Source organism: Triplophysa dalaica, chromosome 16 (genome assembly GCF_015846415.1).
Source record: "Triplophysa dalaica isolate WHDGS20190420 chromosome 16, ASM1584641v1, whole genome shotgun sequence".
NCBI lineage: Eukaryota > Metazoa > Chordata > Actinopteri > Cypriniformes > Nemacheilidae > Triplophysa > Triplophysa dalaica.
This window is the reverse complement of record NC_079557.1, coordinates 15640095-15665586: the sequence shown is the minus strand read 5'-3', so window position 1 is coordinate 15665586 and position 25492 is coordinate 15640095. Positions and strand designations below refer to the sequence as shown.

At 37.1% G+C, this 25492-nt stretch overlaps 2 protein-coding genes across 2 annotated transcripts; both read left to right on the top strand.

Moving 5' to 3' along the window:
* The first annotated feature begins 1928 nt into the window (after positions 1-1928).
* nr3c1 (nuclear receptor subfamily 3, group C, member 1 (glucocorticoid receptor)) lies at positions 1929-21156 on the top strand. The gene is made up of 9 exons (XM_056769332.1): positions 1929-2241; positions 4043-5124; positions 14437-14585; positions 17930-18046; positions 18151-18441; positions 18628-18772; positions 18896-19026; positions 19183-19340; positions 19517-21156. Exons 2-9 carry the CDS (start codon positions 4052-4054, stop codon positions 19667-19669), a joined length of 2217 nt encoding a protein of 738 aa, XP_056625310.1. The 5' UTR covers positions 1929-2241; positions 4043-4051; the 3' UTR covers positions 19670-21156.
* An 831-nt stretch (positions 21157-21987) lies between these two features.
* fgf1a (fibroblast growth factor 1a) lies at positions 21988-24412 on the top strand. Its single transcript, XM_056769841.1, has 3 exons — positions 21988-22569; positions 23782-23885; positions 23954-24412. Exons 1-3 carry the CDS (start codon positions 22416-22418, stop codon positions 24149-24151), a joined length of 456 nt encoding a protein of 151 aa, XP_056625819.1. The 5' UTR covers positions 21988-22415; the 3' UTR covers positions 24152-24412.
* Positions 24413-25492: the final 1080 nt, after the last annotated feature.

Here is a 25492-nt window from a genome sequence, read left to right as displayed (position 1 = left end):
GACAAATGTAACATCAATTCACATCTATCAATTCATCCAAATTGAAGTTCATTGCTTTGATAACTGGTCAAGCTGTGTATTTTATTTCCATCTATACACATAGTGCAGACTCTATAGAGGAGTGAGCCATCATAGTTGTGCAGCAATCCATTGACCTAGATTTTTACTGTTCTCTGGATTTCAGCCACCTCTGCCTCTGAGAGGAGCCATTTATGTGCATTTAGATGTTTCTGTATATGAACAACTATAAGGTTGCATTTCTAAAATGCAACTTTATGCAATTATTTCGTCTTCTGCTCTAGAACAGTCTGTTTTTATTTCAGATGAATTTTATCAAGTTCATAGTGGGAAACATGCCTAACGATTTCTACCAGTTTCAATGACAATTTATAAAATCAAGCAATTACACGATAATAGACCGATTCATATAGATCGTCACTCAGTTTACATGCAAATGCAACCTTGGGAAAAAAGCAGACCACCTCAAAGATGCTTCAGATCATTCGGCTCCTGACAGAGCTATCAGACGCATCTACAATGCTGAGCCTCAAGCAGGTAAAAAGAAAATCTAAGTAATCTTTTAGATATGTCACCATCTAGAGAGAAACAAATATTTATTACAATGGCTTCTTATGTTTCTGTTGAGTCGCCTTGGCTTCTTTCAACATCGTACAGCATAAAGTATGGTCAGCTGTGTCATTTTTGATACATCAGCATTAGTGCACCTGTTGAGTAGATTGCTACATTTGTAATATATTCAGAGGCAGATCTCTAAAAAAAAAACATTGACATAATATTTGAAATTTAAGATCTCACTCAAAAGAACACAGGTGGAGATGTATAAAACTTGAATGCATTTCGATGGTGCTGCTTCACTAATGCAACCCACAAAATACTGTAGATCCACTAGGTGGAAGTATTTAGTTGTCACTTTGTATAATGGGAGAATTCTTTTTAATTCTTCCTGGTTTATCAGCAAGTTAGTTAAATAAAATGAAGCTGATAAAAGTTTAATATTACGTAAGGGTGGACAACAGGGCATGGTGGAATTAATTTGTTCTTATTAAATTGTAAAACTGTCAACAACAAAAATTTTAAAATACAGTGTAATCTAAGAAATACATGAAAACAATATGAGACGGTGTCCAGGTTGTAATACGTTTCTGTAATTATGTCATCTCTCAATTACAAGCAAATGTTCAAAAGGTATAGTCTATAACCTATGAATGTATATTTTTATATATACATGTATATATTACATGTATATGAAGCTCTACTGACCTATGAATCCAATGTCTTTTTATGTTACAGTATTTTTCTACATATTTGTTTCATGCTATTGCTCAGGGTACAAAGGGAATTTCTGTTGTGAAATAACAATGCACAGTGCAAAAAAACAACATCAAATAGCCTAACAAAAGAAATGTCTGGTAATATTGAATACAAAGTTACGCAACAATAGATCTCACAGTGTTAGGTGTGTTCAGGACCTGCCACCCCAGCAGGCCTACAAAAGTAATTCACATGCTAAATTTAGCTACCTGAGACAAAAGTAGCAAGACTTTATAGAATAGTTATTATTTAATGATTGATAGATTGTTTACCTTGTGGATTTTAAAGTGAAATGAAAACATAAAAATTAATGAAATATGAATCATTGTTTGAATTTCTAACAATTTAATAAGCTTATTCATCGATGCTTAGCAATGTAGTAAATGCACAGTTTTATAGTGGTGTAAGGAAGTAAGAGTAAGGGAAAATACAGAGACAGAAACAGAGTAACAAAAAAGGCTGTTGTTGTGTCGTTTTGAAGGTTACTCGGACCCACAACACTGACACCCACTGAAGTAACACGAGACGAGGTGTAATAACTCTGTACTGCCAACAGGCTGCACTGCATATTGTAAACATGGGAACCGTGGATCTCTCTACTGTAATCTCCATTTTGAATGTTTTTATGGTTTCGGATTTTATGGCACGCCTCTTTTCTCATGGCCGAATGCAAGCAAATTGCCTGGATTCTCCATATGGTTAAATGAATTCGTACTAAAACGCTGGACGCATCCAGTGTGCGATATTTTTCACGCATCTTGCGATTTTTCCTTCATTTCTAAAGCGACCTCAGACTTGTGTCTACGGTGAAGGATTTCATGTTGTTGCTAATCGCTAACGTTAGCAGAACCTCAACAAAACAATGTCAAATGAAGCAACGAATCACAACAGGAACGTAAATATACAACGGTACGTATTTTACGACCTCTACACTCATTTTGTTAAAGCTGTGCACGTGAATACAACTATAGGGTCGGAGAACGTAAATACAACAATTTGATCAGATAATGTCGTATGTTTCGTCACTCGTGGCCGTGGCATTTAATCGTGCATGCTGTCATTGCAGTTTTTAGCTTCAGACTGTTACGGGGAACTCTGCGTTGTTTAAGGGTTCAGTGTAAACTGTAAAGATGATTGTTCATATGTCTTGTGTGGATTAGCACGGGGAGTGAGTAGGCCTCATTGCGTGTCACACTGATCCACGTCCAGCCTGCTTCTGCGAGCGCGCGACTTTACACAGGGCAACAGCGCGAGATCAGTAGAAGTCACTCTGCTAGATTTTAGACAGATTTGTGTGTGTAGGCTACAGTTGTTAAGAAATATTTTGTAGACACATTTTCACTTTTCGTTTTTGTTTTCGATACATTGTGCGTGTAACACAAATTCGTATTCATGGCGCTACGAAATGAAGTACGGTAATTATTAAGAAATATAAGCAAGATTAGTAGTCAACGTATACATTACCAATCACAATTTTGTTATTATAGTGTTTTTTACAATTGAGTTTATCTAAAGTTTTTGAAATTTAAATGTGCACAGAAAAAAAAACGTGACGTATGCAATCCACTACTGCAATCTTTCTGCATTTGCCTCGTATTATTTTCTGTCAACATGTCTGTCCATCAAAATCTTGTCATAGGGTGTAACGGTTCGAATTACGCACGGTTCGGTTTGTGTCACGGGTTTAGGGTCACGATTTCTGTTCCGTTCGGTATGTGACATGTTCTGGGAAAAAGGACTACTGACAAATAAAAATAAGAACAAATAATCAAGCTTACAAGTAACAGCACCAATAAAACAATAGAGCAAAGCAGTAACTAAAACAAGATACTGTATATTAGTTATATGAATGGATCACAGTAATCAAATATAACATAACTTTACATATGTACAAATTACATGAAGATGAATTATAATTTAAGTTACAGAAGCTGTTGAGTCACAAGCAGTGATTGATTTCCTTGACTTTTAACCGACAGTAGGAATATGCTGCTGTTGCTTTAAGAGGAATGCAACAGACCCAGAACCCTGATACTGTACAGATGCGTTGTTTTTAATCTGTTTCGTCCGTTCACTACTAAGTTTGTTACAATAATCGACAAGAGGGGCATGTTGACCTAGTTTGTGTGTGAATTTGTGAGCCCCAAGACTTCAAAGACCACTCAATATTTGTCTCAGACTCAGCTTCACTTGTGTGCTTCGGATCCTTTAACGGCGAACAAGCAAGTTTTCTTGTCCATCATCTTGCACGTAAATGTTCAAATTGGCAAGGCTTGAATGAGTTTACTTTAAACAGCAACACGTGCTGTTCAGATCTCACATGCACTCGCGTGCTCACAACACCCGGATGATGACAGCATAAATGACTGGTCATATTACTGTCTGTTTTACACATTATAATTTTGAAAAAAACATATTATAAATAAATCGTCAGATTTAAGATGAGCCATGGTCCAAGCACTTTCCGAACCGTAGGTGGAAAACGGTGCAGTAAATATTTTTACAGAGAATCGTTAAGAACCATGATTTCACTAATAACAGTTGTACTTAAATCTTAATAGGGAATATAAATGTCTCTTCTAGTAACACTTAGAGTTTTGTAACAAAACTGTTACGTACAGTAAATAAATACATTCTTCAGTAATGCTGAAGTTGTATGCTGTTGAAGAAAAACAGTTGAAGTAATGCTGTTTTCTGTGCTTTTCCACAGTAATGCAAAATGGATCAAGGAGGTCTAAGGAACGGCTCCAAGAGAGATGAGCGTTTGAATACTTTTGGTTACGGTAACAGCGGAATACAAAGTGCCATGTCTGTGGCCCCCGCCTCTGTGGTTCCTCAGGCCAGTCCACTGATGCAGCCTGTTTCTGGGGACCTTCCTAATGGCGTGAGCAGTTCTCCAACTCTGGAGGAACACACCTCCTCTCTATCCTCCACACTAGGTTTCTTTGCGGAGGATTCAGAGTTCAAAATGAATGGGAGAGACCAGAGGTCCCAGCAACACCAGCCTTTAGGCTCATTCACTCTGGGAGACAACTTCTCAGGTCTGGAGGCCAGCATCGCAGACCTCAACAGCACCTCTCTTTCAATGGACTCACTGATTGGTGGAGTGGATCCCAATCTCTTTCCTTTAAAATCAGAGGACTTTTCTCCCATGGATAAGAGCGACATGGACCTTGACCAAGATTCTTTCGGGCCCATTGGGAAGGACGTTGATCTTGGTAATCATAAGCTCTTTAGTGACAACACATTGGACCTTCTGCAGGATTTTGAGTTAGAAGGCTCGCCCTCTGATTTCTACGTGGGAGATGATGCTTTCCTCTCCACCATCGGTGAGGATGCTCTGTTAGACCTGCCGACAAGTTCAGAGAGGGACTTGAAGCCTGTGGCTTCTACAAACAGCACAGTCAACGGCCCGGCCATTTCAGGGGCCAACACGGTCAACGCCACCAGCACGTTCACCGTGAAGGTGGAAAAGGACTCCATAATCCAACTGTGTACTCCGGGGGTCATTAAACAGGAGAACTCCATTGGGACAAACTACTGTCAGGCAAGTCGCCATAGCACGCCTATTTCCATTTGCGGCGTAACAACTTCAAGTGGACAGAGCTTCCTTTTTGGAACAGGCTCTTCCTCCAGTGCTGTCAATCAGCAGAGAGAGCAGAAGCCTATCATCAATGTGTACACCCCCCTGACCTCATCTGAAGGCGGATGGAACAGGGGTCAGGACTTTGGAAATGCAAGTGGATTACAACCAAGGGCCAGTGAAAGTTTTTCCACAACCACTTATGCCAGGTAAGCCATGGTGAAGACCACCAAGATTGTCATGGATCATGTCATTGTTTTAAAGATTTGATGAACATATATATATATAATTATTAAGAATTTTGCACCATAGATTTTGTTTACACTCACTCTCCATGGGCAAGGCCATTTCAAAATGCAACGCATTTTTACACATCCAATCAATTTGCAAGGAAAAATGTAAGCCACACCCCACTAATTTTTTTCCTTTGAAATTCCTTTTGTGTAAGAATACAGAAGAAAAAATGATCGGAACTTCTGGTTCACAGGGACTTAAAGCTGCTGAAAAGTCAGCTAAACAACACAAAGTCTTCCCAGAACATTCACACAATACCACGCACATTTTCTTTTACAGTTTCATGTTCGATCATGTTTCCCTGCTATCTCGCCGCTCTTGTTTGAAATCGCAACTGTGAATTACGTGACAGTGGAAAACTACAGTGTAAATATGTTGGCCACTATTAGCACAAAATCCCGTGCCATTTAATCTTCATCCAGGCATCTTTAGTCAATACACAATTCTTTTTAATGTTTACTGTGTCTTACAACCGATAAGAGTCTGAGGATGCCAGCTCTAATGAGGCAGTTATATAACCGACACACATAGCCGTATGATAGGGTTCTGCAGTTCACCTCAAACCTGCTCAAAAACAGCCCGCAGCATTTTGATTGATTGTTAAGGACACCGCGAGCACACAGGGTTTAAGGAAGTCCCTGCTATTTTTTCCATGTGAACGCGCCATTAGCGATACACCCACCTGGTAAAACTTTTTCTAGATGCTTAAAATAAACACGACAAGTGTATTCTGTAACAAGGTGTTGAGGTGTTGATTCAGACGCAGTGCCATTGTCCTTTCCCCTCTCATTTTGTTTATCAGTGAACTGATAAAAGAAAGCTGATGACAGTATGAAATCTTTAAGTCACCATAAAATAAAAAGATTACTTTTTCAATCCACGTTCTTGTTGTTATTGACTCAGCTATGATTCATCTGAACGCGTTATTAAAAAAGGTTTGTCTTTGTGATCCTTTATAAATATGTATTAACACGCTCCTCCAAAAATAACTTTTGGATGTCATCTAGGCTGTGCAAGCTGGTTAGTGTTAACCAACTGGGAAATGTTAACCAATCGCTAGGCCTAGATGCAGTCTAAAACTATTTTTGTAGTGATTTGGTAAGGGAATAGTCAAAAATTTTGGGTTATTTAAACCAATAATTGGGTAAAAAATAGGCAAAGCCAAGATTTATATTTGACCCAACAATAGGTTAGAACAACTCAGCACAGGTTGGCTTTGTCCATTTCTGACCCAACCCAACATTTTTTATAGTATAAAAAAAGAACACGTGGAAGTAAACTTAAAGGAATAGTTCACCAAAATTTTTTAATTCTGTCATCATTTTCTCATCATCATGTCATTCCAAACCTGTATGACTTTCCTTCTTCTCCAAAACACAGAAGAAGATTTTTTGAAAAATGCGGGAAACCAAACAACATTGAACCCTATTTACTTCCATTATATGGACATTGGACACAAAACCACTTCTTTAAATATCTTCTTTTGTGTTCCCCAGGAGATTTGGGTAGAAAAACAGATCAGTTAGCAGTCCGGTCACAGAGAGCAGGAGCAGATGGTGAAACCAAATACAAAATTCATTTTCAATTTACATGTGGGCTCAATTATCAGGCTTTTGTGGTCTGCAGGTTGTGAGTGGGAGTATGGTTTGTTTACAAGTTCATCCTAACCTGTGTGAAATTTAGCGGCTTGCAGCGAGCTTAGACAGGGGCTGTGTCTCTTGATCACTCTCTCTCTTGCTCTCTTGTGGGCAAGCTGCATGACAAACAACGTTGCCACCAGGTCGGTGGCGCGGCTGGCGGCACTTGTTTTTCACGCAAACATGGAATCGGTTCACGCCCATTTCATATTTTGTTTTGTGTTCTTCTTCAATACGGCTGTGAATGAAGCCTCTAATTGAGCCAAACCCTCCGATTTACACTGAGTCACACATTCTTCCTGAAAGCTTTGCTGAAATCATTCTTGGCCTAATATGACTCAAGATGGACGGTTCTTGCAGGCAGCTGTGAATACGTAGCTTGTTTTCTCCTTCTCTCCCTGGTCTTTCTCTCTCCGCCCTCCGGCACACACCCACTGAATATTTTTAACTCTGCATAACCAGTCCCACAATGAAGACATTTGGGACATTTAAAAATATAGGTTTTCTTGAAAAAGGAAAAAAATGTAGCCCCAAGAGTCTATCTTCTAAATGCATGGATTCTGCCACAGTATTCTGGAAACATAGTAATAATTGTATAATTAGGACAGATTTTTGCGGTTATTAAAAGGATTAATTATACTCCGTAAAACACTGAAGGAAAGCAGATATTACTACAGTGCAAAAACAAAGCTCATTTCAACTTCATTGACCAGATGCTTGCAGTAAAGGGTGATGGTGAAGACCACATTACCCATTTACACAACCTGTCAGAGAATATAAAATGGACATGAAATGCCAACTGGCTTTTGTTTTTATTTTCTGTATCGCCACAGCTTATAGTTTTCTTATTTGCAATGTAGTAAATTGAGGTTGTATAGTTTGTTTCAGTAAAAATGCACAGTTTTTTTCTCCACGTTATAATAGCAGTTGGTTGGTCACTTAATCTCTGCAAACAAACCTATCTGGTCTGCTAATATAGCAGAAATACATAGCCATGCAATTCCAGAGTTTAGATGTCCCCCTTTCATGGCCTTACTGAATGATGGGAAAAGTAGTGCGGGCGAGGGTATTCACGTGTGTCAGAGAAAATTCGCAGACGGAGAAAGGAGAGTAATCTGCTTTAGAGGTTTTGTTGTTTTCTTTATAAATTCGTGAAAACTACCGGGAGTTCAAGTGATTGTCAAATAGTATAGTGATGGATGGAGCTTTCGCTGACGAGATTAAACAACGTGCTTCGTAATAACTTTGTCGGGTCATCATTGTGAGAAATGGACCGGAGCAAACTGTTACAGCACTGTAAACTACATTTATTTGCGTTTAGCCTCCACGACAGCCCTCCGCTGTGTGTGACTGAGTAAACTGTGCATAGGGCTACCACATAGCCTTGGCTAAGTGATATGATATGGAAATTAACAACAACAAGAATAAACGAAATGCGTGAATAATAATAAAAGAAATTGTAGCATTTCTGCTGTGTTGGACTATGATGTCGCCACTGCGTCAAAATATTTCTCAAACAGCAGTACCCCCCCGCCAATGACCCGATGCCCCTCCAGTAGATCTGCTCTGGCGCGGACTCAGGCACAGTTCGAAGGTGCGCACCCGGGTTCGGAAGACATTGTGACATCATCCGAAGGAACCAAACTATGACGTTAATCGAACCCGTAGCGCACCAAAAGTGCTAAAGTGAAACCACCCTTAAGAACTTTAATGGAGACCTCACTCTAGTGTTGACAAAAATATCGATATTTCGATATGTATCAATACTGAAAAATCTGAACCGGTTCCAATACGCATGTCCAATGTATCTATACTAGGGATGGGCATTTAAAGCAAAAATAATATTCGAAGATCGATGAGAACTATTCGAAATTCGCACCCCTCCCCCACATGGACGCATTTACAGTATTACACACACACAAACGGAGAGAGAACATTGCTTTTGCAATAAAGCAATTGCACACTGCTTTATGTATTATGGAATAGGCAATCTTACATCAAGCTAAAATAATGTGCTGAAAGATTAATATATTAACAACAGAATGACGGCACTTATTAACAGTACGTCGATCAGCATGAACCGCTCATAATGCTAGGACATTTCCCTGTTCAATATGAGCATGCACATTTATACCAATTAAAAAACAGGAGTGTGATTGATCAAGGAAAATTTAATAAAGCCATAAAGATTTTAGACCAGATTTAAAACGCGTTAAAACATATTAACCAAATGACGGCATTAATTAACAGTTCGGAGCGATTTCATGAATTAATAGCTCAGAAGGCTTCCATTTCTATTGTCATGAAAAAGTTTCTCCTGTCTGGCAGTGATCGTTTTTCTAGATGAACAGTAAACTCGAGCAGAACAAACTCCATAAGATTTTTAAAACCCTATCCTTTGACAAAGCCGTTTGGAAGCATGTCATTAGCGATCATCTTCCTAGTGAGTCGTTATTTGCTCCGCCCGTCTGGCATCCAAATTGGTTGGTCTGACCATAAAACTAGCAACTGATTGCTTGCCTGTGGATGGACCTGCTGGGTTCTTCGCCCTCAAATGACTGTGCATCGTAGTTGTTGATCCATGATAAGCCAGCTTTGCATTGCAGAGTTTGCACTGCACTTTATTCTCATTAATTTTATTAAAGGACCCCCACACAGAACAAATTTTTGACATCGTCTCAATTTACCGTTTCCGTTATGCCACGCGGTCTACAGTGTGCGTAACTTCGTTAACAATTCTTGTGAGAAAATGTTTTCCTCTACTGTCTCTTGACAGCATTAAGGATTTAGGTGCGTCGTTATTGGCAGCGCCACCCTTTGGTTACATGAACGCGTTACGCATGAATACATGCGATTTTTAAAGATCGCACACACTATTCGAAATTCTATAATTAAATAAACTAATCGAATATTCGAAATTCGTGACTCATCCCTAATCTATACCAGATGCACGTTCCCGCACTCTCTCTTTTTCCGACAGTGATTTGACACACACATCACGCGAACGCAGTGAGAACAGAACCCCGCCTCCTCTCACATACTTGACTCGTTTGCGGCAGTTAAAAAGCGTTAATGTTAGAAAAGATAGTCAGTGCAGAGTCAAAATAACACATCTGGCGCCTAGTGCACGCTCGTTTACGTTTCTCATGTTTACCATAGCGCTCTATGTATGTGAACTGTTCAATGATTTCATTCACTCGATTCATTCACCCTGCTTAAACGATGTTTATGTTAGAAAGTTGGCCAGTACAGAGTCTCCGCAACTCATGTTTAATGCACGCGTTTCTGTCTTTATGTGAATGAATGATTTCATCCACTCGTCTCATTCGATGCGGTTAAACGTTGTTAAAGTTAGAAAGATGGCCAGTGCGAGTCTCTGCAACAGTTCTTGCGTTTAAAGTTTGCGTTTTTCAGTCTATATGTATGCTGATCAATGATTATATGTGAATAAAAGCCAAATATTTTTTTTCAGTCACATAAATGTAGGGCATTAACATTAATGAGCAATGAACGGGCAATACATCTGTTCAAGTATTTATTCAACTTTTTAATCTTTTTATTAATCTAATCTCTGTTCCATTAATAGTACTTATAAATACAACTTTGATTTTAAAAAGTAAATGTATTAGTAAAATTTACAGTAGATTAACAATTAGTAAATAATGTAAATATATACCTCATGTCTACTCACTTTAAATAAAAGTAAAAAATGTAGGGCCTTATTCTTATGGCAGTTTTTTCCCTGTGGTATCGACAGTGGTATCGAATATCAATATTTTTTTAGTTATTGAATCGAAGTTAGAAATTCCAGTATCTTGACAACTCTACCTCACTCACATTAGTATTCCATTATTTTTTATTCAAACTTTTTATATCTAAACCTATTGCTTAATTATAGTTGCCAATTACTAAAAAAGAACACATACTAAATTGAAAAATAGAAAAGGTTTTTTGACTTTGGGTTTTCAACACCAGGAATCTTTTTTCAGCATCTCTGTATTAGGAATGTCAGACTGGGGTTACGCATCGCAGTTATTTGACACGGCAGCCAACCCAAGTCTAACTACAGTCATTAAAGAGGGCAGCCTCTATCTGTTTTATTTTCTTCTCATTATCGCTCGCTTCTTATCTCGCTCTTTTTTTTGCTTACTCAATGTCTCACTTTCACAGTTCGGTTTCTTTAGTGCAAAAATCTTGACAGCCAGCAGAAGTGGATAATGGATGTAAATCACGTCTGTGTTAAAAGTGCTTTTGCATACAGGCCTGAAACACTGCCTTTAACACCTACTTTCCCTTCTGCATCACAGCTGGGCTGTGCAGAGCAATCCTACGTTTACTATCCTGTAAACCAGTGGTTCGACACAACCAAACTGGAACGTCCCCTTCATAATCAAGTCCGTAACCGTAACCTATTTAAAACGTATTTAGAAGTTAAATTTTACCATGATTTTGGTGTTGTCAGTCTAATACCACTGTAAAACGTTTGTAAGTTCTCCCTGAGGTGTTAAAGAGAACTAAAGCGTGATTTTTCTTTCTTATGGTTTCCAACTTATTAACATGTAAATATTGTGTGTTGAGACAGGTATGAATATATAAGCGGTATATATATATATCAACATTAAATGGCTTTGAATGTGGTCATTTATTTGATTTTTGAGCTTCAAGGTCTGATTTACTTATTTATTTCTCTTGAGTTTGTACAGTTGAGATGCGTATTTGCTCATCCTTTTTAAAATGTTCTTCAAGTTGTTTGAATGATTGCGTGTTTCCATTAAAGAATGCAGATAATGTAACGGTGTTTCTGATTGGGCAAACCAATGTGGATAAACTGGTTGCAGAGTACATGTGACCTACATGGAAAGAAATATTTTTTTTGTGTTTCGGTTTTCACGGAACAAAAATTTAGTCTGTTAGATGTGTTTAAATTAAAGTCTTTCAAATGCAAAATGTTTGTCTGGGCAGTCTGATTCATGAAAGCATGTAACTTATCTAAAATGTATTCGAGGCCTTTAAAAAGAATGTCAGAAGCAGCGATGGCATTCTTAGCTTCCTCTTTCTGTTTTCATGAGATTCTCTGCAGGGCAAGAGCCATTTCCTTTTATTAGTGCTGTTTTTGCATTGACTTTCCACAATAGTCCCTAAAAAATGCATTGTAAAATTTTTAGCCTTCATTAGGGTGTTTAAAAGGCTTTTTTTTTGGTGAGATAGTAGGATAAAGCCGGTGAGATTAGAGATCGATACATCACTATCAGATGGTTATGTAATGTGAGAGAAGTTATGTGTGTTTTTTGGTTGTCAATTTCTGATTATTTAGTAAACAGAAATCAAGAAAGTATGATTTTAGTCAGATTATAAATTAGATTATAGGTATCTCATCATTTTTCTATCAAAAGCTTTTTCCAGTCACTTTAAAAACAGGTTGTTGTTTTCTGTTTAATAAATTTTTTCCACCGCAGTGTAACGTAGCTTCGCTTTTATAGTGCACCACTGACCACCCACTTCAGCAACCTTGGAAATATTTTTTTCCGATTCAGTTGCTCCATATGATTTTTTTTTAATTCCTCCATAAAAGCTTCCAAGCCATTAACCCAACCAACCAGCTCCAAGACGAATGCACAACATTTGATATTAAATGAATGAAATATGTATTGTAAAAATAAAATACAACAGACAGTCTGTACTTACCGACACTGACATCAGTGTACGTTGCATAGAGAAAAATAATAACAATACATTGCAATAATACCATGTATTTTAGTACCGTAAATACCCTTTAACATTTCCCCAGGTATTCATTTTTATTTAAAAAAATTGTATGATGTATGTAAAGCTGCTTTGCAACATTGAAAACTGTGAAAAGCGCTATACAAATTTAATTGAAGAATTACCATCTTTTTACTCATTCCAAAATGAGCTTTTACGTTAATGGCAAAACCTATAATGTATATTTAATTTATATTTATTTTATATATATATATATATATATATATATATATATATATATATATATATATATATAGATATAGATATAGATATATATAGATATATGTTAAATATAATAACTATGTAGTAAATGAAATATATACAGTACTTTCAGTAAAATTACATACAATATGTAGGTTGTTTGAGTGTAGGGAGACTGACTCGATGATGTCACCTACAATGCTTTAGTGGGGTGGGCAGACATGTTTGAACTCTTTTAGCATGTTTCCATGGTAACAAGGACTTGAACATTGCATTGTGATCAAAGAACATGCTTCTCTATAGGAATATGGGCTGTTAAGTTTTTCTTTAAGAATACTTTCCCAAAAGTTAAATTCGTTCAGTTAAACACAAAAGCATAAAAATATCTGTCACTTGATCCATCCATCCAAAAACAAGGACCCCAAACAACTCCAGTGGGTTAATGTTTTGATTAATATTAAATAAATATTTTACTTAATTGAAACCAAAATAAGTTTTGGGTAACTTTTCCCTTTAAATAAAAATTATCTTATTCTCTGAACAACCTGAGATCGTACTACATCCGGCTTAAAAAGTTTGTATGCAAATATAATTAACAGTATGTTTATCGCTCTGGTTGTGCTGATACTAAAATGGTACTGGAAACAACGTAGAAGAGGACAGATTGTTTTTGAAACATACATAGTAGAGGACAGATTGACAGGCATAATTTTATACCATTAAATTTTACAGCAAGCATGTATGCACTCGTCGTTTGGATTATAGTTCTTTATGACTCCAGTTTATATGTTGATAAACTGATTATGTTCTTTTAAAATAGCAATAAAGTGCGTTCCAGAGAACAGTCAAACCAAGTTTTAGTTATGAGGCTGTTATTTACAGCATTCTTCTTGCACTTATTTATTTCCAACACACGTGACGTTTTATACAGTTATCCACTCATTATGTCAGGTAGTGTACTTCAGCAGAACTCTGTAGAGCTTCCCGTTTGAGCCTGCTGTTAACATGATGTGCACATGAAGTCATAGCATGTATAATTTTCTGTGCACGCTTATTTTGTCTGGTTACCCACTGACAGACAAATGGCATTCATACTCCAGCTGTTATTTATTACGGTTATGTTTGATGATTAAGCCACACTGTTGCCCACTAAGTGACCGTTTGAATAGCAGATCTAATCTGTTTGGTTGGTGTTGTCTAAAGAGGATGTGCAACTGTTCGTTCTTCCTTTCTGCTCTGCTCCACTTGATGCATTTGCATGCAAGCCATTGTTTATTTACTCCGTTATACAGTATAATACAGTACCCACTTATGGCCTCCTCTCTTTCTCTGTCTCTCTTTTTCTCTCAAGCGTAATGCATGTGTAGGCGGTGCGATTGTGGCTTTTTGCAGCCAGTGTGGAGGTGGGGCGGTGCAAAAAAAACATTGTGCAGTCGCCTCCTGGTGGCCGGTCTTGAGTTCCTTGATAATCTGTGGAATTAAACTACTTATGAAGTTACTAAATTACTGATACTAAATCAATTGGTTAAACGAGATAAATGTTGTAAATGAAAAGTTGATTTTTAGACATGTCTGTTGAACTATGAACCCCAATAAACCCTCACATACCTGTTCTGTGTGTTTCAGACCTGAAGATAGCACTGCAGCAGCAGTGGGAAAGTCCGGTGCTGCCACACACAAAATCTGTCTGGTATGTTCAGATGAAGCTTCAGGCTGCCATTATGGTGTCCTCACCTGCGGAAGCTGCAAGGTCTTTTTTAAGAGAGCAGTGGAAGGTGAGTTTTATTAGCTCACTGTACAGCTTTTATTTACTGTGTGCTTCTGCACTAAAAAAATAATAGTGTAGAATTAACTAAATTAACAGTTTTAAGTAAAATTTGCTGCTATAATTTAAGCATAACATACTAACCCGAATAAAGTAAATTCTACTTATTAAATACATTTAGTTTTTGTTAAAATATCAAGTAAATGTTACTTAAAGTAAACCAAAAAATTACACCGTAAACAAAAACATGTGTCTAACTCAAACTTCACGGATCATTCACTCTCATATACAGTTGTGTTCAAAATTATTCAACCCCCAATGCTGTAAATGGTTTTAGGGAATTTAGTGTACATTTGTAATTGTATTCAGAATGAAATCCTACAAGGACTTCTTAAAGAACCATATGCAACTAAAATGACATCAATTAGTTTTGTAATACAGTAGTAAATGTTTCTTTTGTGAATTCTTCATTGACATAATTATTCAACCCCTTAAAGACTACCACTTTGAAGAACAGAGGTTCAATGAAGTGTTTTCAATCAGGTATTGAAAACACCTGTGGATATCAGGGAGCAGCAATAAAGCCTAATAAGCACCAATTAGGCAGCTTTAAAATGACTGTGATACTCAGCTCCTTCTAGACATTTACTGGTGTGGTTACAAACATGGTGAGGTCAAGAGAATGGTCCAGAAGACAAGAGAACAGGTGATTACTCTTCACAGGAAGGGCAATGGCTATAAGAAGATTGCAAAGATGTTAAACATACCAAGAGACACCATAGGAAGCATCATTCGCAAATTCAAGGCAAAGGGCACTGTTGAAACGCTACCTGGTCGTGGCAGAAAGAAGATGCTGACTTCGACTGCTGTGCGCTACCTGAAGTTTAGAGTGGAGAAAAGTCCCCGTGTGACTGCTGAGGAACTGAGAAAAGATTTGTCAGATGTGGGTACTGAAGTTTCTGCTCAGACAATACGGCGCACCCTGCGTAATGAAGGCCTCCATGCCAGAACTCCCAGGCGCACCCCTTGCTGTCCCCAAAGACTAAGAAGAGTCGACTGCAGTATGCCAAAAGTCATGTGGACAAACCACAGAAGTTTTGGGATAGTGTTCTGTGGACTGATGAAACAAAATTAGAACCCATGGATCCGTGGCCCATGGATCAACGCTATGTTTGGAGGAGGAAGAACAAGGCCTATGAAGAAAAGAACATCTTGCCTACTGTGAAGCATGGCGGGGGGTCAATCATGCTTTAGGGCTGTTTTGCTTCTGCAGGTACTGGGAAGCTTCAGCGTGTGCAAGGTACCATGAATTCTCTTCAGTACCAGGAGATATTGGATGACAATGTGATGCAGTCCGTCACAAACCTGAGGCTTGGAAGACGTTGGACCTTTCAACAGGACAATGATCCCAAGCATACCTCCAAGTCCACTAGAGCATGGTTGCAGATTAAAGGCTGGAACATTTTGAAGTGGCCATCGCAGTCACCAGACTTAAATCCGATTGAGAACCTCTGGTGGGACTTAAAGAAAGCAGTTGAAGTGCCTAAGCCTAAGTATGTGACTGAACTGGAGGCTTTTGCCCATGATGAATGGGCGAAGATACCCGTAGATCGCTGCAAGACACTTGTGTCAAGCTATGCTTCACGTTTAAAAGCTGTTATAACTGTAAAAGGATGTTGTACTAAGTACTAAGATTGAATGTCACTTGGGGGTTGAATAAAACTGATAATGATGTGAGCTCAGAAAAGACATTTGTGGTTATTTCATTATAAATGTTATGTTATATTTGTCTGACCTACACGTGCCTCTTTGATTTAATTGTAAGCAGGATGACTGAATGATCATAATCAATGTCAAACCGACCAAAACAATCAATGTCAGTGGGGGTTGAATAATTTTGAACACAACTGTACTTTCATATTAAGGTATATATTTTTTACAACATAAAAGGTCAAGTAAGAAGAAACTGGTGGTCTCTGTACTGGCATTAGCACAATTACTGCTCAATAAGTTAAATATGACACTTCATGACTAATATAGTGCCTCCCTCCTAATAGGCACAAGCACCGCTCTACTGAACAAGGGTAACAACCTAAAAGACCAAAACACTCCTAAATCTCATAGATAAATCAACAAAAAACATGAACAAGTCTTTCTTTTTACTGAAAAACACTAAAAATGACAGCAAGTCTTGATAATGAATACCCATAATGAATTACAGATCAACTGGCAAGGTAGTTATTTCTACAAAAATGATTTATGTAGTCTCAATACGAAATAATGATTTTTTTCATAAAATCTACCAAGGCACATAATCATATTTTTCAGTGTGCTGTACACAGCATGACACTGTCCGCCTCTGCCTTACTTTACCTGGTTAGGTAGAGTTTACTGAACCAAGTGCTTCCCTCATGATCTGAATTTCACTGCCTTAATTCTCATGACTGGTACTGTGAGTCATTCGTCTGTCAGAAAACGCCTTTTTTCATCTGAGTGCTGAAATGTGTCCCTGCCTGAAAAGGGATTCTCAGAAAATGACTGTAATGCAGACAGAATCCTTGAATGTGATGTTAAAATAACTGCTAATTAGTGTATATTTTTGAATGCCTCCCGTAGAGAAATGAAAATGAGAACTTTTTGCGTTGTGATATTTTTGGAGCTGAAGAATCACCACTGAGCTCCACAAGATTTCTTGCTGTCCATTACTCTTGAATGACAAGCTTAGTAAACATTATTGGTCGTATTATGCACATTATTTCGAAAATCTAAATAATAAAGATAACATTTTTATAATAAATAATAGACAATTTAATTTGCTTCATATTACCCGAAATAACTTTTCGAATGCCATCTAAATTTAATCTACCAGCCAAAAGCCCACCTTTTCAACTCTTGATGACTATAATCAAGCTTCCTTGATAATTTTTTCGTATTAAGAAATATGTACTATTAGGGATGATTCACCTAGAAAGGAAAAATTCTTGCATCATTTTCTCATCCTCCTGAATGACTTTCTTCTGTAGAACACAAAAGAAGATATTTTGAAGAATGTTCTTTGTTTTTTAACCAAACCACATTGGCCCCAATTGACTTCCATTGTATGGACACAAAAACGTACATTTCTCAAAGTATCTTCTTTTGTGTTTGGACTGAACAGAGATAAACTGTTTTTTTTATTTTTCTGGTGAAATATCCTTTTAAGGAAGTAAAATGGGTTGCTAATGTAATAACATGTTCAATTAAAGTCAATAATAAACAGATAACTAGATAAATAAAAAAATCCAGGCAAAACTAGTGTTTGATAGCACGTGTGGTGCTGTTTTTTCTGATTCCTATTGATCTTTATTCTCACAGGACAACACAATTACCTGTGTGCCGGACGCAACGATTGCATCATCGACAAAATCCGACGGAAGAACTGTCCCGCCTGTCGCTTCCGCAAATGTCTCATGGCAGGCATGAACCTGGAGGGTAAGATGTTGCATTTTTTAAATAATTGTGCCGGCTTGCTCTCAAATGTGACTCCAAATTCAAGAAATCTTAAACATCTTATTTTAAACTTTCTTAATTTGTAGCTCGTAAGACCAAGAAGCGTCAGCAAGTAGCCGGAGGCAGATTAATCCAACAACAGACGATTCCCGAGCGAAATCTTCCTCCGCTGCCCGAGGCCCGGGCACTGGTGCCTAAACCCATGCCTCAGCTGGTGCCCACCATGTTGTCTCTACTGAAGGCCATTGAGCCTGACACCATCTATGCTGGCTACGACAGCACCATACCAGACACTTCCACCCGCCTTATGACCACTCTTAACAAACTGGGTGGCCGACAAGTTATCTCTGCAGTCAAGTGGGCCAAAGCCCTTCCAGGTACAAAATTTAACTTTTCATATAATTTCTGTTTTCCTCTAGATTGAATGATTGCTGATAAGGAGCTAATATTTGTCAAATTATTTGATTTTCTTGTAGGTTATTAAGTGATCAGATGAGCTATTGTGTTATTGCCACATGTCGTAGAACATGCTGTTGGAAATCTCTATTGTTCTTCACTTCTAGGCTTCCGAAACCTTCACCTGGATGATCAGATGACTCTCCTGCAATGTTCCTGGCTCTTCCTCATGTCCTTCGGGCTTGGCTGGAGATCTTACCAGCAGTGTAATGGAAACATGCTTTGCTTCGCACCAGATCTTGTGATTAATGAGTATGTGTCTCATTTAACCGTCCATCGGTTTTACTTTCAACAATTTTGTTGCCAATGTGACCTTTAAATAAAAGTCAGAGTTTTAAGTACTGCAAATAACAATAAAACTAAACGTGTGTGCAGGGAACGGATGAAGTTGCCATACATGATGGATCAGTGTGAACAGATGCTGAAGATCTCGAATGAGTTTGTGAGGCTGCAAGTGTCGAATGAGGAGTACCTGTGCATGAAAGTTCTTCTGCTGCTGAGCACAGGTGAGCTTCCGGATGGCCTAAGAAGTGAACGCTAGATGACTCTATTCAGACTCAGTTTTAAGACAAAAGGAATAAAAGTGTCTAATAAGTATCGAAACAAAGCAATATCATTTTAAGCTTAAGCAGGGATCACCAAACTGTTTTGTGATTTCTCAGTGCCGAAGGATGGATTGAAGAGCCAGTCAGTGTTCGACGAGCTACGAATGTCTTATATTAAGGAATTGGGCAAGGCTATCGTGAAGAGAGAGGAGAATTCAAGCCAAAACTGGCAGAGATTTTATCAGCTCACTAAGCTACTGGACTCCATGCATGACGTAATGAACCTCATACTTTTTACTTGCATAAATTATTATATTATAATAGCTAATAAAGAAGTAAAATCCATCTCCATTGTTTCTTGTTGAGAATCATTTAATGCGTTGTGAATGTCAAAGACTTTCATTATTTTTTTATTTAATTGTAATATTTACATTTATATACTTCTCTTCAGATGGTGGGTGGACTCCTGAACTTCTGTTTCTACACTTTCGTCAATAAAACCCTGAGCGTGGAGTTTCCGGAAATGCTGGCGGAGATCATCAGCAACCAGTTACCAAAATTCAAAGCCGGGAGCGTCAAACCGCTGCTCTTTCACCAGAAGTGAAGCTCCTCAAAGCAGGACACGATGCCTTAAATGCCCGCCCTTTCCCCAAATCCCCTGCACCTGAGGCAGGACGGACCGCATGAGGGGGTGGGATCGGTGGCTGTATGCAACCCAGCACAGAACTCCATTAATGATGAGAAACAAAGTGGAGTGAAAGGAAGAGACGGGTAAATTAAAAGTACTAAAAAGCTAACAAACGGCTAAACTGTTGAAATGATATAACCGTGGACCGTCACACATTATCCCAGATATACGTGGTTCACGTCTTTTATTTTTGGAGCAGATGCAGCAGCACAGCACTTACAGTTCAGTATGCGCAGATTCTATATTCACTTTTACGTCAATCAGATTATTGAGTTTTTAACATGAACTGATAATGGTTTGAAATAATCATTTGAATAATATGTAGAGTACAAACAGCTTCAGCGTAGTTTGGAAATAAATTACGTTTTGTATAGCAACATATCTTTACAGTTTTAAAAGTCGTGTTGATAACTGTTAACATATACAGAAAAAGGGAAAATTCGTGCCTTTTTTTTACTTTTTTCGGTTTTAGCTGTTTTCTTTACCTGTCTGCACCATCCAACTTTTTCATAGTTGATTGTACTTATATACCCACCTGCACTTGCGATTTAAAAAATGGCCATGTTTATTTTTGGCAGCTGAGTTGTCTGTAGTGTGAACTAAAGTGATACTTATTGATACGGCATGGAGACGAGTGTGATGATGATGTGGCATTCTTTTTACGTTCTTCTGGACTTCAGTGGAGAAATGCAATTTGAGCACTTTTACTCCATATAAATGCTTTAAAGAGGCTGGGTTGAGGTCTGTTCAGCATAAATATGTGTGTTTGCATTTAAAAAAGCCATTTTTTATTCATTCTCCCCTTTTCGTTCATGTAGGAATTATGCAATGTGAATGATTTGTCAAAATTTTCATTGTTGTTGTGTTGTATTTTGTTTCTTGGCTTGCATAGTAATGCCACATTACACAACCAAAACAAGGCTGCAGGCTTCCTTATATGAAAAGAAACATAAGAAAACAAAATACTTACAATCAGAGCTACACCAAACATCTTGTGATGTCACAACTCAGGCCCACTTCAATTGCATTTGTAGTACCTCTCAAACTCTAGTTCCTTGTATTGCAGTGTACATGATTTTTAATCATGATTTTTTTTCAGGTTCAGACAATTTTGTTCAGACTAACCTGTGCTTAAGATATTTTAGTTTAATCAGTCAAACTGTGGTGCAGAAGCAGGGTTAACTCTGGGAATTTTTACTCACCTGTATCGTCTCAATCTGTTATTTCTGTGCCAAACGTATATTGATTTCAATTTGTACAATCTGAAACTGTGCTCGTCTTAACCATTGTAAAAGGTATATATATTCAAGACGAGAAAAAGAGATATTTTTGATTTCTTCTATGGAAGCCTAATATGTTTTGTTTAATACGTAAATAAAAGTCAGAGAAAATCTTCTGCTTCATTCTGCTTAGCATCGCATTGTGTGGTACAGATATAGCCATCAACATTTACTCTCTAATTCTAATGAATATCTGAGCAGCACTTTTCACACTTGGCTCTTCCGTTCCTACAGATATATATGATACAAATAAACAGATGTATTTACATGAACTTTTGTAATGTGTCTAATAAAATGATTTCTTAGATTCTATTCTGTCAACAGTGGCCTGTCATGAGATGCAGTTGTCAGAGTTCAGGTCAATGGGAATGTGGGTGGCTTTAATCTTGCTGGAGAGGAATTGTAATGCAGTTATTCAGGCTTTCTTATCATCAGCACTTTGAACATATGCTGTTTTGTCATAGACAATCTCAGCTGTTGTAAAGAGAAAAGCAAAGACATGCTTATCAGTTTTTAAAATGTTTGTACATTTATTATAAAAAATTGGACAGAATAAAACATGAGGTGGCAAACTGTATTAAATACCTGATACAAAATAAACTTTCTACAAATAAGGTATCAAGACGAAATGGCTCACAGTCCACTATTACATAAGGGTTTAAAATCGGTTGTAGATTAAAATATTGTAATTCTAAAGTAGCAAAACATGTCAATCGTGGCATTGTTCATATAAATCAAGGGACAGAACGAGCAACATGAAAAATCTTTCAGCATTTATTCAACCCTCATGTCAATTTAAACCTGTATGACTTTCTTCCGCAAAAAATAGAAAATAAAAGATATTTTGAAGAAAATCAACCAAACAACATTGTCCCCTATTGACTTCCATTATATGGAGACAAAACTACTGAGGAACTTTAAGATTAACCCGTTTTTATTTGGTACTATCTCTGACATACTATTACTATTTTAAAAAGAACATCATAAATAAGAACATTTCTCCCAACATCAAATGACAATTTAGTTCTTAATAAGCCATAAAAAATAAACAATCGATACATTTTATGCACTGTGATTTTGTATGTTTCCTAAACATTATAATGGCATATTTATAAAAGTGCGCATCCCATCGGACTGCAGTAAGTCTCGGGTGAGTGAACACAAACACTCGCGTCATCCAATATTGGCTGTGCTTCAAAACAGAAGCTGACTAGCTAGATCGCTTTCAGGGCCTATCAGGCGCGTTCCCGAGCTAACTGTCTCCGAAAACCGTCTCGATAGTTCGCTTGCTGGGTTTAGTGAGTCGTGATACGACCGTTTATCTGTTTTTAGATAGAGCTTAAGTTAGACAGTAGATCGTTGATTTCAGACTGCACGGCGGTATGTCAGAGGCCGATGTTACAGCATTTTCACCAGAGACTTTCGAGCTGCCCGACTACACGGAGCTCAAGCGCTTGTACTGTATGAATGGAGGCTATCACCTTCAGATCCTGCAGGACGGGACAGCATCTGGGACACGAGAGGAAAATATCTACAGTAAGTTAAATATGCTTCCTATACGTGCAGATAAATTTTCACAAATAACCTTATTGTATAAGTTTTTTACACGTGGAGGTAAAATAGTGATGCAGTTGGGTGGATATGATATTATGTTTCTTATTATGGAGTCAGTAGCCTGTGCTGGGCACACAAGTATACTGTACATAACACTTGAATATACTGTGCTTTTCAATAATTTTTTTTTTTGCTTTTGCATAAATGCATAAAACGAGTGAAGTATACAAATAAATTAATTGCATGTATGTTTTACAAAAACTATATAGAATTTATAATGTATTACACTAGCAAATTATATTTACTCAATTGTTATATATATATGAAGAGTTTGGTTCCAAAATAAGATCACTTTAAACCTTTTTAAAAATCAGGTTTTTTTACTGTCGTTCCAATTACTATCAATCAAACTGAAGTTGGTTGGTTTTGATTTAGCCATAAAGACACAAATAATTAACACAATAAAAACATGATTTTTTGTTATCTCATTTAGGAACCAATCTCTTCATATTTAAATATATGGAGCGCGCAAGAGTGAGGGAGAGAGATACATACATATATTAAAATACATTTATTTCATGCCAAGTATGCTGCAAATCCATTTACGCTTAATGCAAGTCTGCTAAATTGAACAACTAATTTGTACCTTTATGGACTTTAATTGAACAGAAGTAGTGATAAAGTACAACTTAAGATATACTGCAGTGTATTTGATTGTGCTAAAGTGGAACTATTGTGCAAGGATACTTCAGGTACACTTTAAATATCTTGTATTGAAAGACTGATATGATTAAATATCATACAATCCTTGTCAAAGGTGACATTAAAACACATTTAGGCTTAATATTAAGAAATGTCCGTTGTGTACAAGTAGCACTCCAAATAAAGTTTACTTAAAATTTTATATAAGTAAGTCTTAAGTGATATGTCAGTAAAAAAATGTTAAGACATTTGAACTATACTATACGTAGTATGAAAGAAATGTATTTTAAATGTATTGCTTTTTTACTAGAGTATACAAACACGCTAATTGTAAAACTATCCTGTGTACATATATGCTGGTATGTATTTGAAATAGAATTCTATATAAAAAAATAATTTATAACAGTTTATAAGAACTGTGACATAATGTCTGTTAATCACCTTATATACAAACAGGTAAACAAAGATTTCTTGGTGCGTTTGGTTTTATAGGTATAGTGCGAGTTAAAGCCACAAGTCCTGGAGTGGTCGTTATTAAAGGAACTGAGACAGGACAATACCTCGCCATGAATGAAGATGGCAAGCTGTATAGCTCAGTAAGTCTAAAAAACTGTAAGTACACTGTATTAGTTTTACATCCATTACTTGTGTCTTGTATTCACAGACATCCGTAACTGATGAAAGTTACTTTTTGGAGAGAATGGAGGAAAACCACTACAATACATATAAGTCTCGCACGCATGGTGAAAACTGGTATGTTGGAATTAAAAAGAATGGGAAAACAAAACTTGGCCCAAGAACACACGTCGGACAAAAGGCAGTTTTCTTCCTCCCTCGACAAGCGGACCAGGTACAGGACTGAAGCCCATGACCTGCTACTTAAACCAATGTAAACAAATGTGAACTGACAACATGCATCCAACTTAAACTCCAAACTAACACTAATATGATATCTCCTAAAAATAATATACACAACGGCCACTTTATAAGGTATAGTTTGCTAGGACAGCCTTTAATTCCCTTATGCTTTCAGATTGAAGAATCGTTCAGAATAGTTCTTCATGACATAGTTTTTCAGACAAGGCAGCAGGTGATAGGTCCTCTGTGGTGCATTTCTATCACCTTTAACCAGTCTGGTCATTCTCCTCTGACCTCTGCCATTATCAAGCCATTTTTGTCACAGAATACTACAGAATCGGACCATTCTCTGTAAACCCTAGAGACAGCTGTATGTAAAACTACCAGTAAATCAGCAGTTTCTGAAATACTAAACCAGCCTGTCTTGTTCCCACAACCATGCCATGTTTAGATTCACCTTAAGTGATAGTTTACCCCCAAATTTAAATTGTGTCATTATTTACTCACCCTCGTGTCATTTCTAATCTGTATGACTTTCTAAAGATATTTTGAAGAAAGTTGGTAACTGAACAGCAGTAACCCCAATTAATTATCAAAATTGAATGCGGGAAAGTTAACCTTCTTAAAAATATCTTCTGTTGTGGTCCGTGAACAAAAGAAAGTCATACAGGTATGAAATGACAAGAGGGTGAGTGAATGATGACAGACTTTTTATTTTTGGGTGAACTATCACTTTAACTCCATTCTGATGCTTGGATTCAACACATGGTATACAATGTGCATGTGCCTTAATGCACTGATTAGATACTGGTGTTAAAAAACAAATAAACCTAATAAAGTGGCCGGTGAGTACAACATTATTACTTCAGTAAATATTCTACTAAATCTTGAATGTTGCCAGATCAATACTTTATTTAAATACGCACTGACCAAAATACTAATTATTTAATGCACTACTGTGACAGTTAAATATTTTGCTTAGAGAAAGTTTAGTTTCAATGTATAATTTTAAATTGTGTAGTTTTACCTGTACTGTATTTCTTTTCACCAGCAACACATACAGTATTTGATGTCAGTATTCTGCCTTGTGAATGTACATGTCTAGTTTTATTATCTAAATTATCATAACCATTTAATCTGAATTTACCTGTGTTGAGCTATGTAAAGACTGTTGAACAATTATGAATATAAACTGCAAATAAACCTATCTACAATTCAAGCATACATTTTCAGGTGTATACACCATTTTAATGCAGCTATAACATTTTAGTTAGACCAGACATTTGAGACCAAAGCAAATAATTGTATAGTTGCAAATAACCTTACCTGTTTATTAATGTTTGTT

Bases quoted from the DNA above. Each gene is read 5' to 3' on its own strand.
- nr3c1 (XM_056769332.1), top strand. From the start codon at position 4,052: ATGGATCAAGGAGGTCTAAGGAACGGCTCCAAGAGAGATGAGCGTTTG. The intron at 19,027-19,182 runs GTGAGCTTCCGG...GTGATTTCTCAG, and splicing joins TCTTCTGCTGCTGAGCACAG to TGCCGAAGGATGGATTGAAG. The intron at 19,341-19,516 runs GTAATGAACCTC...ACTTCTCTTCAG, and splicing joins TACTGGACTCCATGCATGAC to ATGGTGGGTGGACTCCTGAA.
- fgf1a (XM_056769841.1), top strand. From the start codon at position 22,416: ATGTCAGAGGCCGATGTTACAGCATTTTCACCAGAGACTTTCGAGCTG. The intron at 22,570-23,781 runs GTAAGTTAAATA...TTGGTTTTATAG, and splicing joins ACGAGAGGAAAATATCTACA to GTATAGTGCGAGTTAAAGCC. The intron at 23,886-23,953 runs GTAAGTCTAAAA...TTGTATTCACAG, and splicing joins ATGGCAAGCTGTATAGCTCA to ACATCCGTAACTGATGAAAG.